The sequence below is a fragment of the Sebastes fasciatus genome, chromosome 16 (assembly GCF_043250625.1).
Source record: "Sebastes fasciatus isolate fSebFas1 chromosome 16, fSebFas1.pri, whole genome shotgun sequence".
In the NCBI taxonomy this organism is placed as follows: domain Eukaryota; kingdom Metazoa; phylum Chordata; class Actinopteri; order Perciformes; family Sebastidae; genus Sebastes; species Sebastes fasciatus.
Genome location: NC_133810.1, coordinates 15,248,141 through 15,260,820, shown reverse-complemented (window position 1 = coordinate 15,260,820; position 12,680 = coordinate 15,248,141). Strand labels below are relative to the sequence as shown.

General features: G+C 37.5%; 2 protein-coding genes and 1 non-coding gene across 3 annotated transcripts; 2 read left to right on the top strand and 1 right to left on the bottom strand.

Moving 5' to 3' along the window:
- The first annotated feature begins 2,514 nt into the window (after positions 1-2,514).
- On the top strand, positions 2,515-4,975 carry medag (mesenteric estrogen dependent adipogenesis). Its single transcript, XM_074610951.1, has 5 exons — positions 2,515-2,841; positions 2,935-3,071; positions 3,374-3,489; positions 4,264-4,437; positions 4,539-4,975. Exons 1-5 carry the CDS (start codon positions 2,642-2,644, stop codon positions 4,566-4,568), a joined length of 657 nt encoding a protein of 218 aa, XP_074467052.1. The 5' UTR covers positions 2,515-2,641; the 3' UTR covers positions 4,569-4,975.
- Positions 4,908-9,117, bottom strand: alox5ap (arachidonate 5-lipoxygenase-activating protein). Its single transcript, XM_074610952.1, has 5 exons — positions 8,929-9,117; positions 8,771-8,840; positions 7,198-7,268; positions 5,838-5,919; positions 4,908-5,223 (listed from the first exon to the last, which is right to left on the bottom strand). Exons 1-5 carry the CDS (start codon positions 8,996-8,998, stop codon positions 5,061-5,063), a joined length of 456 nt encoding a protein of 151 aa, XP_074467053.1. The 5' UTR covers positions 8,999-9,117; the 3' UTR covers positions 4,908-5,060.
- Positions 9,118-12,170: 3,053 nt separating this feature from the next.
- Positions 12,171-12,242, top strand: trnae-uuc (transfer RNA glutamic acid (anticodon UUC)). Its single transcript has one exon. It is a non-coding gene; the product is annotated as a tRNA-Glu (tRNA).
- The last annotated feature ends 438 nt before the right edge of the window (positions 12,243-12,680 follow it).

Below are 12,680 nucleotides of genomic sequence, written 5' to 3'. Positions count from 1 at the left end.
TTTAATCTCCGTACTGATCTGAGAGCAACTACAGACCTGAAGACCCTTCACTGGCGCTCTCTGCCCTCCACAGGGAGGTCAGAAGTTAGCTACAAACATGCAAATAGATAATAAACAAATAAAGATAAAATGGTCATTATGAGCTTTACAAAGGTTGTGTTTGTGGGAAAAGATGTGGTATTTAGGGCAGGTATTGTTTACAGTCTGAGGAAGAGGTATCTAGAAAGGAAGCTGAAAGCATGTTTTCTGTTGTTGGCCTTGCAGACTGGTGGAGACATCCAGAACAAATGAGTCAACGGTCTCCTGACCGCTGAGTCTAAACATGGACCTCTTGGCCACAAAAATGAAACAGGCTGGTTGTGCTGTGAAACGACAGCTGTGAGTGTTCACATTTTTGTGCGAGTAAGCTGAACTTTAGGGTAAGAAATCCTAACGTAAGAGCTGTGTTCTATAGCAATCTAAGCATCTAAGGATCTTTTATTCACTCTAACACAACTGGGTAGTGTCACTTAATCAAACAGTTATATGCAGCAATAAAACCAGAGCTATAAGTGATTTATGGATCTGTTTTGGATTTTATCTGGTGTGTAATTTGCTGAAGAAAGACAGTAAATACACATGTCCTTTCTAAAAGGTCTGAGCAAACATTGCTTATGCATAAAAACTGGAACGTGATCAGAAAAGCCTGCACGCCGATTTGTTGATATGAAACACAAATATGCAGCACATTGATGTTGTTATTGCACCACAAAGGCTCTCAGGTGACTCATTATGTTTCATTTAGGATGCTGTATTTTTCCTTCTCAGGTCAAGAGTCCACCTGCTGTTGTTTCCAAGCTCAAGGCCAAATGCTGCCTTCAAGTGGCTTCTCATAAAGTTGTGCATTCCAGTGTCTTAAAGTCCCAATTAAATAGAACAATATTTTTAAAATTTATTTGACTTTCTCATTTATTTGTTTGTGTAATAATTGTTTACTTTTTAATTATCATTTACTTTATTTGCTCACTTACTTATGTATGTTTGTTATAGCCTATATATGCTATGTAGGGAAGATCCTACCAGCCTTGACATGAACCTTAATAAGTTAATAAAGTCCTCAGATGTTCCCTTGGAAGAGATGTGTCATACCCTGCAGGTCATGTCATGCACAAGCAGGAAGTTAATACATTTGCCTTCAAAATAAAGTCATGGTTAATGTGAATGGTTAATAATTGATTTCTGGTTCATCTATCTATGTAATGTATTATAGATGTTTTACAAACGATTTCTTAAAGGTTTATAAATAATTTGGTAACAAATACTTAATATATACAACCAGCACTGCTTCCAGTAGACCACATACACACCGAAAACTGTCAATAACTGCACTATACTGTACACCGACTGCGCAATATCAATACTACACAGGTGTAATTCATGCTGTGCAATATTTTCAGGTGGAATTTCATTCTCACTGTGCAATATAATTTTTCCATCTGTGCAATTATGTTAATAGTCTGTTTATTGTCAATACTGTATATATTGTTCCTATTTTTAATATTTCCCCTTTTTTATAGTGTTCCTATTTTTATATTTCCTCCTATTTAAATTGTTAATATTTTGTTTCACTTTTATTTTGCTTTTTTTACTGTGTTGTATCTTGCTTTTTGTTTTTACCGATGCTTCTTGTTTTTTGCTCTACCTCCTTTGCTGCCGTACACTGCAAATTTCACCAATGTGGGACTAATAAAGGAATATCTTATCTTATCTTAACAATAAACTGTTAATAAAAACTTTACTAATGTAATCAGAATGTAATTTATATCGTCTCTTATCAGCTATATACAATATATAATATATAGTCATTATTTCAGACTACACAAACTAATGATAAAATAACAACAAATATATCTTTACTAACAATAAGGTGGACCAGAAACCACCAAGACACAAGTCACAACACACGGAAAACCTCTGTTGGTCTGGAGGAGCTGCAGCATTTATTTCTGCACAAACGTCCACTGTACATTCACTAAATATTCTCAGAGCTGAACTAACTCTTCTGCAGTTTGTAGTGCGCGCGCATACACGTGTAGAGGTGGAGCGAGCTGAGTGAAGGCAGGCAGGCAGGCATCGGAGCAGAGTACAGCAGAGACTCCGGCCCTGGAGACCAAAGCTACGGTCTCCCCCGCGTCCTCCGACCGCGGACAACACTGTTTAACAGACGGGCTTCACTAGTTATAACTTTGAGGTTTTGCTGCTTCCGTGTAGTTTGTGTTGGAGTCTGAGTCTGAACAGCGTAGCCACACGCAAGCGCGCATGGGACACCGACCCGGATTGATTTATACGTGTAAGAAGTTACAAACAGTCCCTTTAACTATCAATTTACCATTTATAAATGATGGTTTATATAGCATATATAGATGCTGATATCAGGACTACTAATTATTGCATTTTGATGATATTATCAAATATATTACATTTACAATGACATATTGACAAAGCATTTGAGAAGCTTTTATTTTGGCTAAAAAAGGAGACCGGAAGTCTTCTCATGTCAACGAATCTAACTTGATACAGTGGTTATTAAAGCTGCTCCAGAGATAAACAGCTGGATCAAGAGGACGCTTTACTTTACAGGAGAGAGAAAAGGTGAGACACCATGACGATAAACAAAGTGTCCCACAGCAGGATGACAGTGACAGAAGTGGAGGAGTTCCTGAGGAAACCTCCGGCCGGCTTCTCCGTGGAGGCTCTCAGGTCTGGGTATCGAGTCCACAGCGACCCGGAGAAGAGCCTGGTGCTCATCGATGACTTCCTCTCCTGCAGAGGGACAATAGTTTTCCACAAGTCTCTGGGAAGGTGAGGGGGAAAAAACGACTGCATGGGATGATACAAGGACTTATAAATAAATACCCACATATATTTTTACACACATTTTATTTTTCCAAACAGGAAAGTTAAAATGCACAATTTATGGGAGTACACCAGCATGAGAAAGAGTCTGCTGTCCAAGAGGATCTATCTGCTGATGTCTGCCTGTGAAGAAAACCTTTCAGTGTCCAACAAAAAGGCAGCCAATGAAGCCAGAGGTAATTTCAACTGTACCCATTCTACTATGAGACCTCAGTATGACTCACACTGAAATAATTACACAGTAAAATGGTCCTCAAAGGCACCACTGGCATTTTTTTAGCTTGCACAAAAGTGTATAATTTTGAACCCAGTGCAGCTCTGTGCTGCTTGGTGGCATCATGATGGGTGACTCATGCTGGCTTCCAGACTTGGGATGTTTTGCAATGGGTGGAGTAGAGAAATTACAATGACTGCACATGTTGTTCTGCACTCTCTCGCCTCACTGTATCCTATTTCATGTTTTCCCTCTTCAACCCAGTGCTGAAGCAGTTTGTGGTGTCCATAGATGGCAACGATCCTCTCATCAAGTGGCAGATGGAGAGAGGCCTGGACCGGACCATCTCCTCTGTTGCTGGGGAAAGCTACAGGGTGGATGTAAGCAGCATGTTATGGTCTTTCTGTTATACTTTTATGTTATATAGATTTAGGGGCTGTCAATCGATTCAAATATTTAATCGCGATTAATCGAAAATGAATCACATTTTTTTTTTATCTGTTCAAAATATACCTTAAATGGATATTTGTCACATATTTAATACTCTTATCAACATGGGAGTGGGCAAATATATGTTGCTTTATGCAAATGTAAGTATATATTTATTATTGGAAATCAATTAACAACACAAAAGAATGACAAATATTGTCCAGAAACCCTCACAGGTACTGCATTTAGCATTAACAATTATGCTCAAATCATAACATGGCAAACTGCAGCCCAACAGGCAACAACAGCTGTCAGTGTGCTGACTTGACTATGACTTGTCCCAAACTGCATGTGATTATCATAAAGTGGGCATGTCTGTAAAGGGGAGACTCGTGGGTACCCATAGAACCTATTTTCATTCACATATCTTGAGGTCAGAGGTCAAGGGACCCCTTTGAAAATGGCCGTGTTATGGCGCTAAATTTTCCTCACCAACATTTACTGTAAATTTGGAGCTTAATTTAACCTCCTTCACGACAAGCTAGTATGACATGGTTGGTACCAATGGATTCCTGAGCCCGCTACAACCTCCAAAAGATCGAATTGCGTTAATGCGTTATTATCGCGTTAACTTTGACAGCCCTAATATATAAACATTTCAGTACTCTCCTCGTGTTACAGGTGTTTTGTATTTTGGTATTGATAGTGACTTTCTCTTATATCAGATTGTCTTGACTGAACTACTGGAGAGCTGGGCAGCAAAAAACATCCACATCATAACTGACAAACTAATAAAAGTCAAACCTGTGTGGAGAGATGCCTCCTTCACCCTCAAATACTACTCTGACGCCCTCTTTGACTTCCCACACTGGTTCGGGTTCAGCAAAAGAAAATTTAATGTAAGTGTCTCATATTCTTCTTATCACATTGTTGATTGTAACATTTTCTGCATTTGTCAGCGTGCACCGGCACTCGTCTAACTTGTCTTCTTTGCTCTTAGCTGTTACCATTAAAGTTGAGACTGACATGAGCCAGAAGTGGATGGAGGGCAAGAAATAATTTAATTTATCGACTCAGTTTTTGATGGAGTCGGGGTCTGCTTCCTCAAGAAGGTTTCTTGATCAACAGACGAATGGTTGCAACCTGCCAGGTGAAGGACCAGCATACCTCTTGGGACTGAAGAAACTACCTTATAATCGCTGTTGGGTCCAGATAATTCTTCTGTTTAGTGGGTGGAAATCACTGACAAGGAAATTCTGAATGCCATGAAGATTATTTAGGCAAATTATGTGTCTAAATTGATTTTTTTAAAGGTGCTTTTGGCTAGTAAACAGACATTTACCTCACTTGATTGTTGTATGAAAGGTCATTTCTTTATGAGACGTTTTTATTTTTTACCAAACTCAAACACAATAAATGCTTTTTTATCTGAAAATACAGAGTACAGAGTTTTAATTTAGTTCTCATCAGTTAAAAGATAAATGTGGGGACATGTTGTTGCCATTTCATGACATACACTGCACTAAGGAATGAGGAGAAGAGCAGATGCAGCGCTGGCGATGGTTTCCACGTATTCCTTATAGTCGCTGCCGTAGAAGCGCACCAGCAGGTAGTTGAAGATTCCCACAATGCACATCAGGAACAGGAAGCCGAGGATGCGTTTTCCAAACAGGTAGCCTGGGGTGCTACGAAGAAATGTGAAAAGATATATATATTAGGTTGACCAGTGGTTCGGATTTGTCTGCTCTGAGGTTGTCAAAATCAGATTTGCTCATGTATAGCTAAAATCATGATAATACGCTTACTGGATAATTTATACAAAAGTCTGGATATAAAACTATTTAAAAAGATTACAAAAAATGTTGCTACCTAGTTGCAAAATCATACAAAATATTCAGTTTCTATTCATATTTGTTGGTGTTTAGCCTTTCAAAAACAACATTTTCATTTGCTCTCCTGATTGACGCACCTGTATTAACAGGGTGGTGTAGCAGCAATCTAACAAGACCATAAAATTACATTTATTTAACCATAATAACAAAAAATCTATTTCTGCTCTAACACTATTATAGTAAATTAATTAAATCGTCACAAAAAAACCCAACATATTTGTTCTTTTCATTAAAGAAAGTTGATTTAATAAAAAAGACTAACTTGTTTAATATACTGAATCACTTTATTCAAATTGAAGATTTTGTTCAAGGATTTGTATTTTTTGTATTTGTATAGAACCATTGAGTTAGACCATGCATCTAAACAAACACACAACACACAACATAGATCACTTGTGTTCATTTACCTTTGAGAGGTTTGTCCCATGTATCCAACAAAGTATTTCTGCCTGACTACAAGATAGATGATCCCAGCAAAGGAGGCAGGAGCTTCAAACAGATGAGAGAAAGAAAAACAAGACTCGGTCAAAACCGAGTATATGGCTGGACCGTATATGGTCAGCATGTGAATTTGTGGCTAAATTGTTACACAAATATTCAGTGGTCATGTCTATCATGTTTTGTGAGTTTTTTCACTTATATCTTAATGTTTGATTAAAAGACAACTTGACAAAGCATGAATTCGGTCTTTTTACAAATTGACTTCATAATGTCGTTGTTTCAGCATCATTTTGATCCGTTTATTGCAATTAAATCACAGCACATTCTGTTTATTTTGGGTTCATACCGCAGTAGCGACGTGTGGCTTGCTAGATACAGATACAGTATGTAAATACAGCTCGCCGCCAGGTGACATTATGAACCCAGACACAAGGGCATTTGGTTTTCTGACATATCTGGGACTTCCACAAAATATACAAAGCAGCAACAGTGGTTATTTCTGGAGGAAAGCGAGGCAAAAATTTGCTTTGCGCTTAGTGTGAATGCACGGTTACACAATAGGAAGCCCAACATAACGTAACATAACTCACTCGCTCACTCTGCGGTCCAGCCAAAAACTGAATCCTGTATGTAATCTCTGTGTGGTTTCATAATACACTCTATGGCCAAAAGTGTATGAACACACGTCCACTTTTGGTCTGGGGCTGTGATTCATCATGGTTTGGGCAAGACTATGCTATGTTATGCTTTTGTGCTTCATCCCTTTCCTTTAGTGTTTTATATTATTTTTGACCATGTAAAAGGTCTGCAAAGTTACAAAGTCCAAAGTCCACACCAAAAGGAGTTACTCTCCCTGACTTCTGCTTCTATCATGTGACCCATTTGGAGTGTGATCATATTTTTGTTTATGTATTTATCTTATCAGTGAAGCCCATAAAACTGTTGGCAAAGGGCTAGCATGCACATGACGATGACCTTTGTGCAGGAAATTCCCACTCCCGCTTCAGGCAGTCTAGAAACTGTTAGAGGCTCCTTATTCATTATTTTGGAAGATGTGTTTTGAGCTATTTTAATGTGTTGAGACATTACCAGTGAAGCTCTCTGGCAATGGTGTGTAAGCTTTCCCTTGCAAGTAGCCTAGAAAAGTCTCTTGTTAAAGTGGAAATGAATCTGTAATGAAATGTAATCTATACATAATAATGATATCTATAGAACAAAAACTACTCTTAAATGTGTTTTCTCAGCTGAATTGACTCTGTGTGGGTGTATTCTGTTTACAAGACAAAAGTAGGTCAGTCTCCTTTGCAATAGCTGTTTAATGATTACCTTGACTGAGACACAGGCCGGCACACCACATCACTGCCAGGAAAGTGGGATAAGCATCCATGCAGTTACGACTGGAAGATGTGTAAGAAAGAGGTATAATTAGCACATGTCAAGGAAGTCACCTGCAACGAGAAACTATGAAGCAATCTGCAAACTGTTACAGAGACGTGGATACCGAGCGCCTGTTTCTATGGCTGTTTGGAAATGTTTTGAAACTGCAGAAAAAAAAGAGTGCATGAGCTAGAAAACCCAGTGTGCCTGTCTTGAGTATTGGATGAACAAAGTTGAGATGGAAAGCCAGGAAAAATTGAGTCCACTGTCAGAGTACGCATGTACTGGCTGTTGCAATACATTGCAATAATCAGTACAGCGTGTTGCACGGAGCCATGTCCCTCAAACCTTCTCCAATCTTATATGCATGTTATCCAGAAAACATCACACCTCAGAACAGGGGTTCTAAACCTGTTGGTCACGACCCTACAAGGGGTCCCAAGATAAATCGGAAGGATCTGGAGCTGATTTTCCTTAAATTTTCTCGTGAACGACTGGGCACTTTTTACATCTTTACACCCCTAAAACCCTTTAACAGGAGGCATTACAGAGACGGGTCATTTTTAAACTGTCACCAAGCGTTTGCATCACATTTTAGAGGTTTGAAATCAGCACATTACCTACAAGATAGGATGTGGCTCGGATGTTCCCTTTCAAAAAACAGGAAGTGCATTGCTGCTCGTGGACTAATAGAGCGACTGGACTAAACAATTGAGACATTGTGTCAGTTACAAACATTAGATTTGCATTTCTAGCTAGTTGTCACGGCACATCTAAGTGATGCAGTGTGTGCAGCATGAAGCATTATTATCTGTACTACTGCAATTTATTAATTTGTCTGACTATTTTTCTGTGGTCTTTAAAATGTCAGAAAATAGTGAAATAATCACAATTTCCCAAAGCCCAAGGTGACGTATTCAAATTGTCCGATCAACAGTCTAAAACACATTCAATTTACAATGATAGAAAACAAGGAAAAGCAGCAAATCCTCACTTTTTTGATCAACTAATTAACAAAACAGCTCTAAACATATCAAATAATTGAGGAACTGTGTGTGTTTGATTGTTGAAATGAGGAATTTCAGTAGTTGGGTAAGTTTACTCTCGACTTGGCAAACGTTTATTTCCCAAATGGTTTTGTAATGAGCGTAAAAGTCACATTTTTTAAACTTGCTTTTTATGTCTGCAAATTTGAGCAAGAAACAAGTCAGAAATGTCAAACCACAGACGGCAAATGCATGAGCAGTTTTCACTCTAACACAACTTTAACACAGGACGATGATGAGTCACCTAATAAGGGAGGGAGAGGCTGGAAGAATAAATGTTTCCCTATATAATGGCTATTGTCACCTTCCCAGCAAGCATTCAAATGAGCAGCTTTTTTCCTCTATCTGGGAGTGTTCAGGCAAATGAGGGCTGTCTCTCAATGGAAGGAATATTCAGGGGAATGTAAAACCGCATAGAAAGTTTTAACAGAAGGGTATGTTTTTTTAGATTAACATAGGAACTCAGGAGTACTTACTTGGCACAAGCAACTCGTTCAAAAGCAGATGGATTGTTACACGCCTTCTCTACCTTCAGGGCAAAGAATGCTTAAAACACAGAGATTATTAACATCATTTTACTGATTACTGAACATCTTTAGAGTTTAAAAAACTATGATTGATGCTTTTTTCTCACCGTTCTGAAGCACGCTGATGAGGGTGACGATGACCAGGAGGTAGATTTGTTCTACCACTATGCTGAACATGATGACCTTTTGAGCTGTATAGGAGCAGGTGGATGGTTGATGGAAACGCCGAGGTGTCCAGAAGTGTGTCTTTACAGTCAGCTTTCACAACATAAACCTGATCTGTCCCTCTATGACATCACGTACTACCCCATCCCACCTCCATCCATCCACATACACACTCGTTTGTGGCTTCCTCTTTATGCAAATTATGCTCTGGCTTAATACAGAGGGGTGCAAACAAGCCTGCTGTATACTTCCTCTGTGTCTGTGTGAGAGATTGCACATACATCAAATTTGCATCGCCGTTACTGATGTTCTTTGCGGCTCTCTGAGGTGCCTTTATAAAGTATTTCTGACAAATGAGCAAGACAAATTACAGGGAATCTGTTAATGTTATTTATATGACAGGATGCTTACATAGATAGGTTTCACAGCACACACTTTGTCGTATAGGCTCATATGCTCATTAGTGGTATTAATTACACCTGTGCTCTTCCTTTTATGGCAAGTCAAAATGTGGAAGAAGTACTGAGATCATTTACTTAAGTAAAAGCAGTAATACCACTATAAAAATATTCCATTCCTTCATTGATAATTTTACTTGAAAGGAATGAGCAGCTTAATGTAGGCCTACTTAAAGTGTGTAGACGGTCATCATAATTTATTAGTTGATCATATATTTGTATGTAAATTCTTGATCTTCAAAGTAGGGCTGTCAAAGTTAATGCGATAACGTGTTAACGCATATTTGTTTTAATGCCACTGATTTCTTTAACGCATTAAAGCAACTTGCAATTTTTAGGTTGCAGCGTGCTCAGTGTGAGTGAGTGAAAATACTGAACTCATGAAACTAGAAAACGTAAGGAATCCATTGGTATCAAAGATGTCATACAAGCTTGTCGGGAAGGAGGTTAAATAACGCTCCAAACGTACGCTATATTTTGGCGAGGAGAAACTGTCATGGCCATTTTCAAAGGTGTCTCTTGACCTCTGACCTGAACATATATGAATGAAAATGGGTTCTATGGGTACCTGAGAGTCTCCCCTTTACAGACATGTCCACTTTATGATAATCACATGCAGTTTGGGGCAAGTCATAGTCAAGTCAGCACACTGACACACTGACAGCTGTTGTTGCCTGTTGGGCTGCAGTTTGCCATGTTATGATGAAGTATGCTTTTGCTAAATGCAGTACCTGTGAGGGTTTCTGGACAATATGTATCATTGTTTTGTGTTGGTAATTGATTTCCAATAATACATATATACATACATTTGCATAAAGAAAGAATATTTGCACATTCACATTTTAATAAGAGTATTAAATACTTGATAAATCTCCCTTTAAGGTACATTTTGAACTGATAAAAGTGTGATTAATTTGCGATTAATCATGATTAACTATGGACAATCATGCAATTAATCGTGATTAACTATTTTAATCGACTGACAGCCCTACTTGAAAGTATCTAGTAACAGTATCAAATACATGTAGTAGAGTACAGTATTTGCCACTGAAATGTAGTGGAGAAGAAGTATAATATAGCATAAAATGCAAGTAAAGCGCAACTGCCTCAACATTGTGCTTAATCACAGCACTTGAGTAAATGTTGCCCTCCACCAGCGGCCTGCTGTGAAAAAGGTTTTTAGTGTATAAGTACAGTAAATATAGCTACGTGCAATCTGTCTCAATGACTTGGCCAATCAACAGTCAAATAGCACCTGCATGTGCTTTTGAATGGTAATGCAGCTGCTTCAACCCCCAGTGATTGTATAGTTTTACTGTAATTTCTCCACAATTTAATCCAACAGATTATTTTCCTGTTGATTTAATGAATCCCATTAAAGCCACTACTCCTCCCCCAAGTGTTATTAAATTGATTCATTTCATAAAGAGTTTATAAAGTTAATTACATCAGCCAGCAGTAGATGGCATAAATGCCCTTACCAAAAAGAAGTTTATTCAAGTGTGCTATTAGTATACTTCTTTTAAACTTAAAATAAGAGAGTATACTTCAGTTTTACTTTCAGTTTACTTTTTATGTACTTATCAGAGATATATCTAACAAGAGTACATAAGTATACTTGGCTCATACTGACAAGTATACCGAGAAGTCTAAATATACTTGGCTCACACCGACAAATATACAGAAAAGTCTAAGTATACTTGGCTTATACTGACAAGTATACAGAAAAGTCTAAGTATACTTGGCTTATACTGACAAGTATACAGAAAAGTCAATGTATACTTGTTTCATACTGACAAGTATACAGAAAAGTTTAAGTATACTTGTCTTATACTGACAAGTATACAGAAAAGTTTAAGTATACTTGTCTTATACTGACAAGTATACAGAAAAGTCTAAGTATACTTGTCTTATACTGACAAGTATACAGAAAAGTCAATGTATACTTGTTTCATACTGACAAGTATACAGAAAAGTTTAAGTATACTTGTCTTATACTGACAAGTATACAGAAAAATTTAGGTATACTTGTCTTATACTGACAAGTATAAAGAAAAGTCTAAGTATACTTGTCTTATACTGACAAGTATAAAGAGAAGTCTAAGTATACTTGGCTTGTAGGCCTACTTGTACTTAATCCTTTGATCGAGACATACTTAAGAAAAGTATAATTAAGTATTCTTGCCTTATAGGCCTACAGAAAGGTATACTTGGCTTGTAGTTGTGCTTACTTTTTGATAGAGTAGCCTATTAGTGAAGTGTGTGAGGGGAAAGCAAATATTTAAATGTAATTTAAAAAATAAATAAATGATTAATTCATCATTTAAAGACACAATAAGGAAATCTAATTATTAATTGACCAATTGAATTTATCTTTTTTAAACATTGAATTTGATTCAAAATGCAATGCAATATATATTTCATTCATTTATGATGGCTTTAATTCGATCAATTTAGCAATTAATTATAATTAAACACCATAAAAGTCTATAATAATTAATTTGGCATACTTACAAATACAAATCAAAATCATCAAAGAGGAAACTAACCAAACGTGGTAGCACAGTACATGAAAACAGTGCAGGAGGCATGTGAAAGTGAGGAAAGGGTCTGCTAGTAATGCATCCCTGTGTTCACAACATACAAATACCAATCCAATGAATACTGCAATATTTATACTTCTTGTTATGCGTTTAAAAGCGATAATGATCTCTTCGGTTCACATGTCCCATATGGTCTAGCGGTTAGGATTCCTGGTTTTCACCCAGGCGGCCCGGGTTCGACTCCCGGTATGGGAACGCCTCTTTTGACTTATTTTGAAATACAATCTGATATGAAGTGTAGTAAAGCCTGTTTATATATGTGTAATTAATAATGATTAGCTTGGTATAAAGCATACTGGTGTTATGTTGAAGTCTGTTAACCCGTCGAAGAGTGTTTCCCTCGCCACTAGGTGGCACGTAGACAATGAAGGGAGCATGGATTAACTTTGTTGGTTATGGTTTCAGTTAAACAAATCAAACTACTACATCAAGATTACTCTGTAATGCACTGTGTTAATTTCTGTTGAAAGGCAACAATAATTTGGACTAAATGCAGGTTGACCCCTGTTTATCTTAATGTTTGTTTACCTGGCTGTGAAAAACAAACACCTGAAAATTACACTACCACAGTCCATATTAATCTAAAAAAAATAATCATTATTGGATTCTAAATGAAAGACATCACGTTTGCCT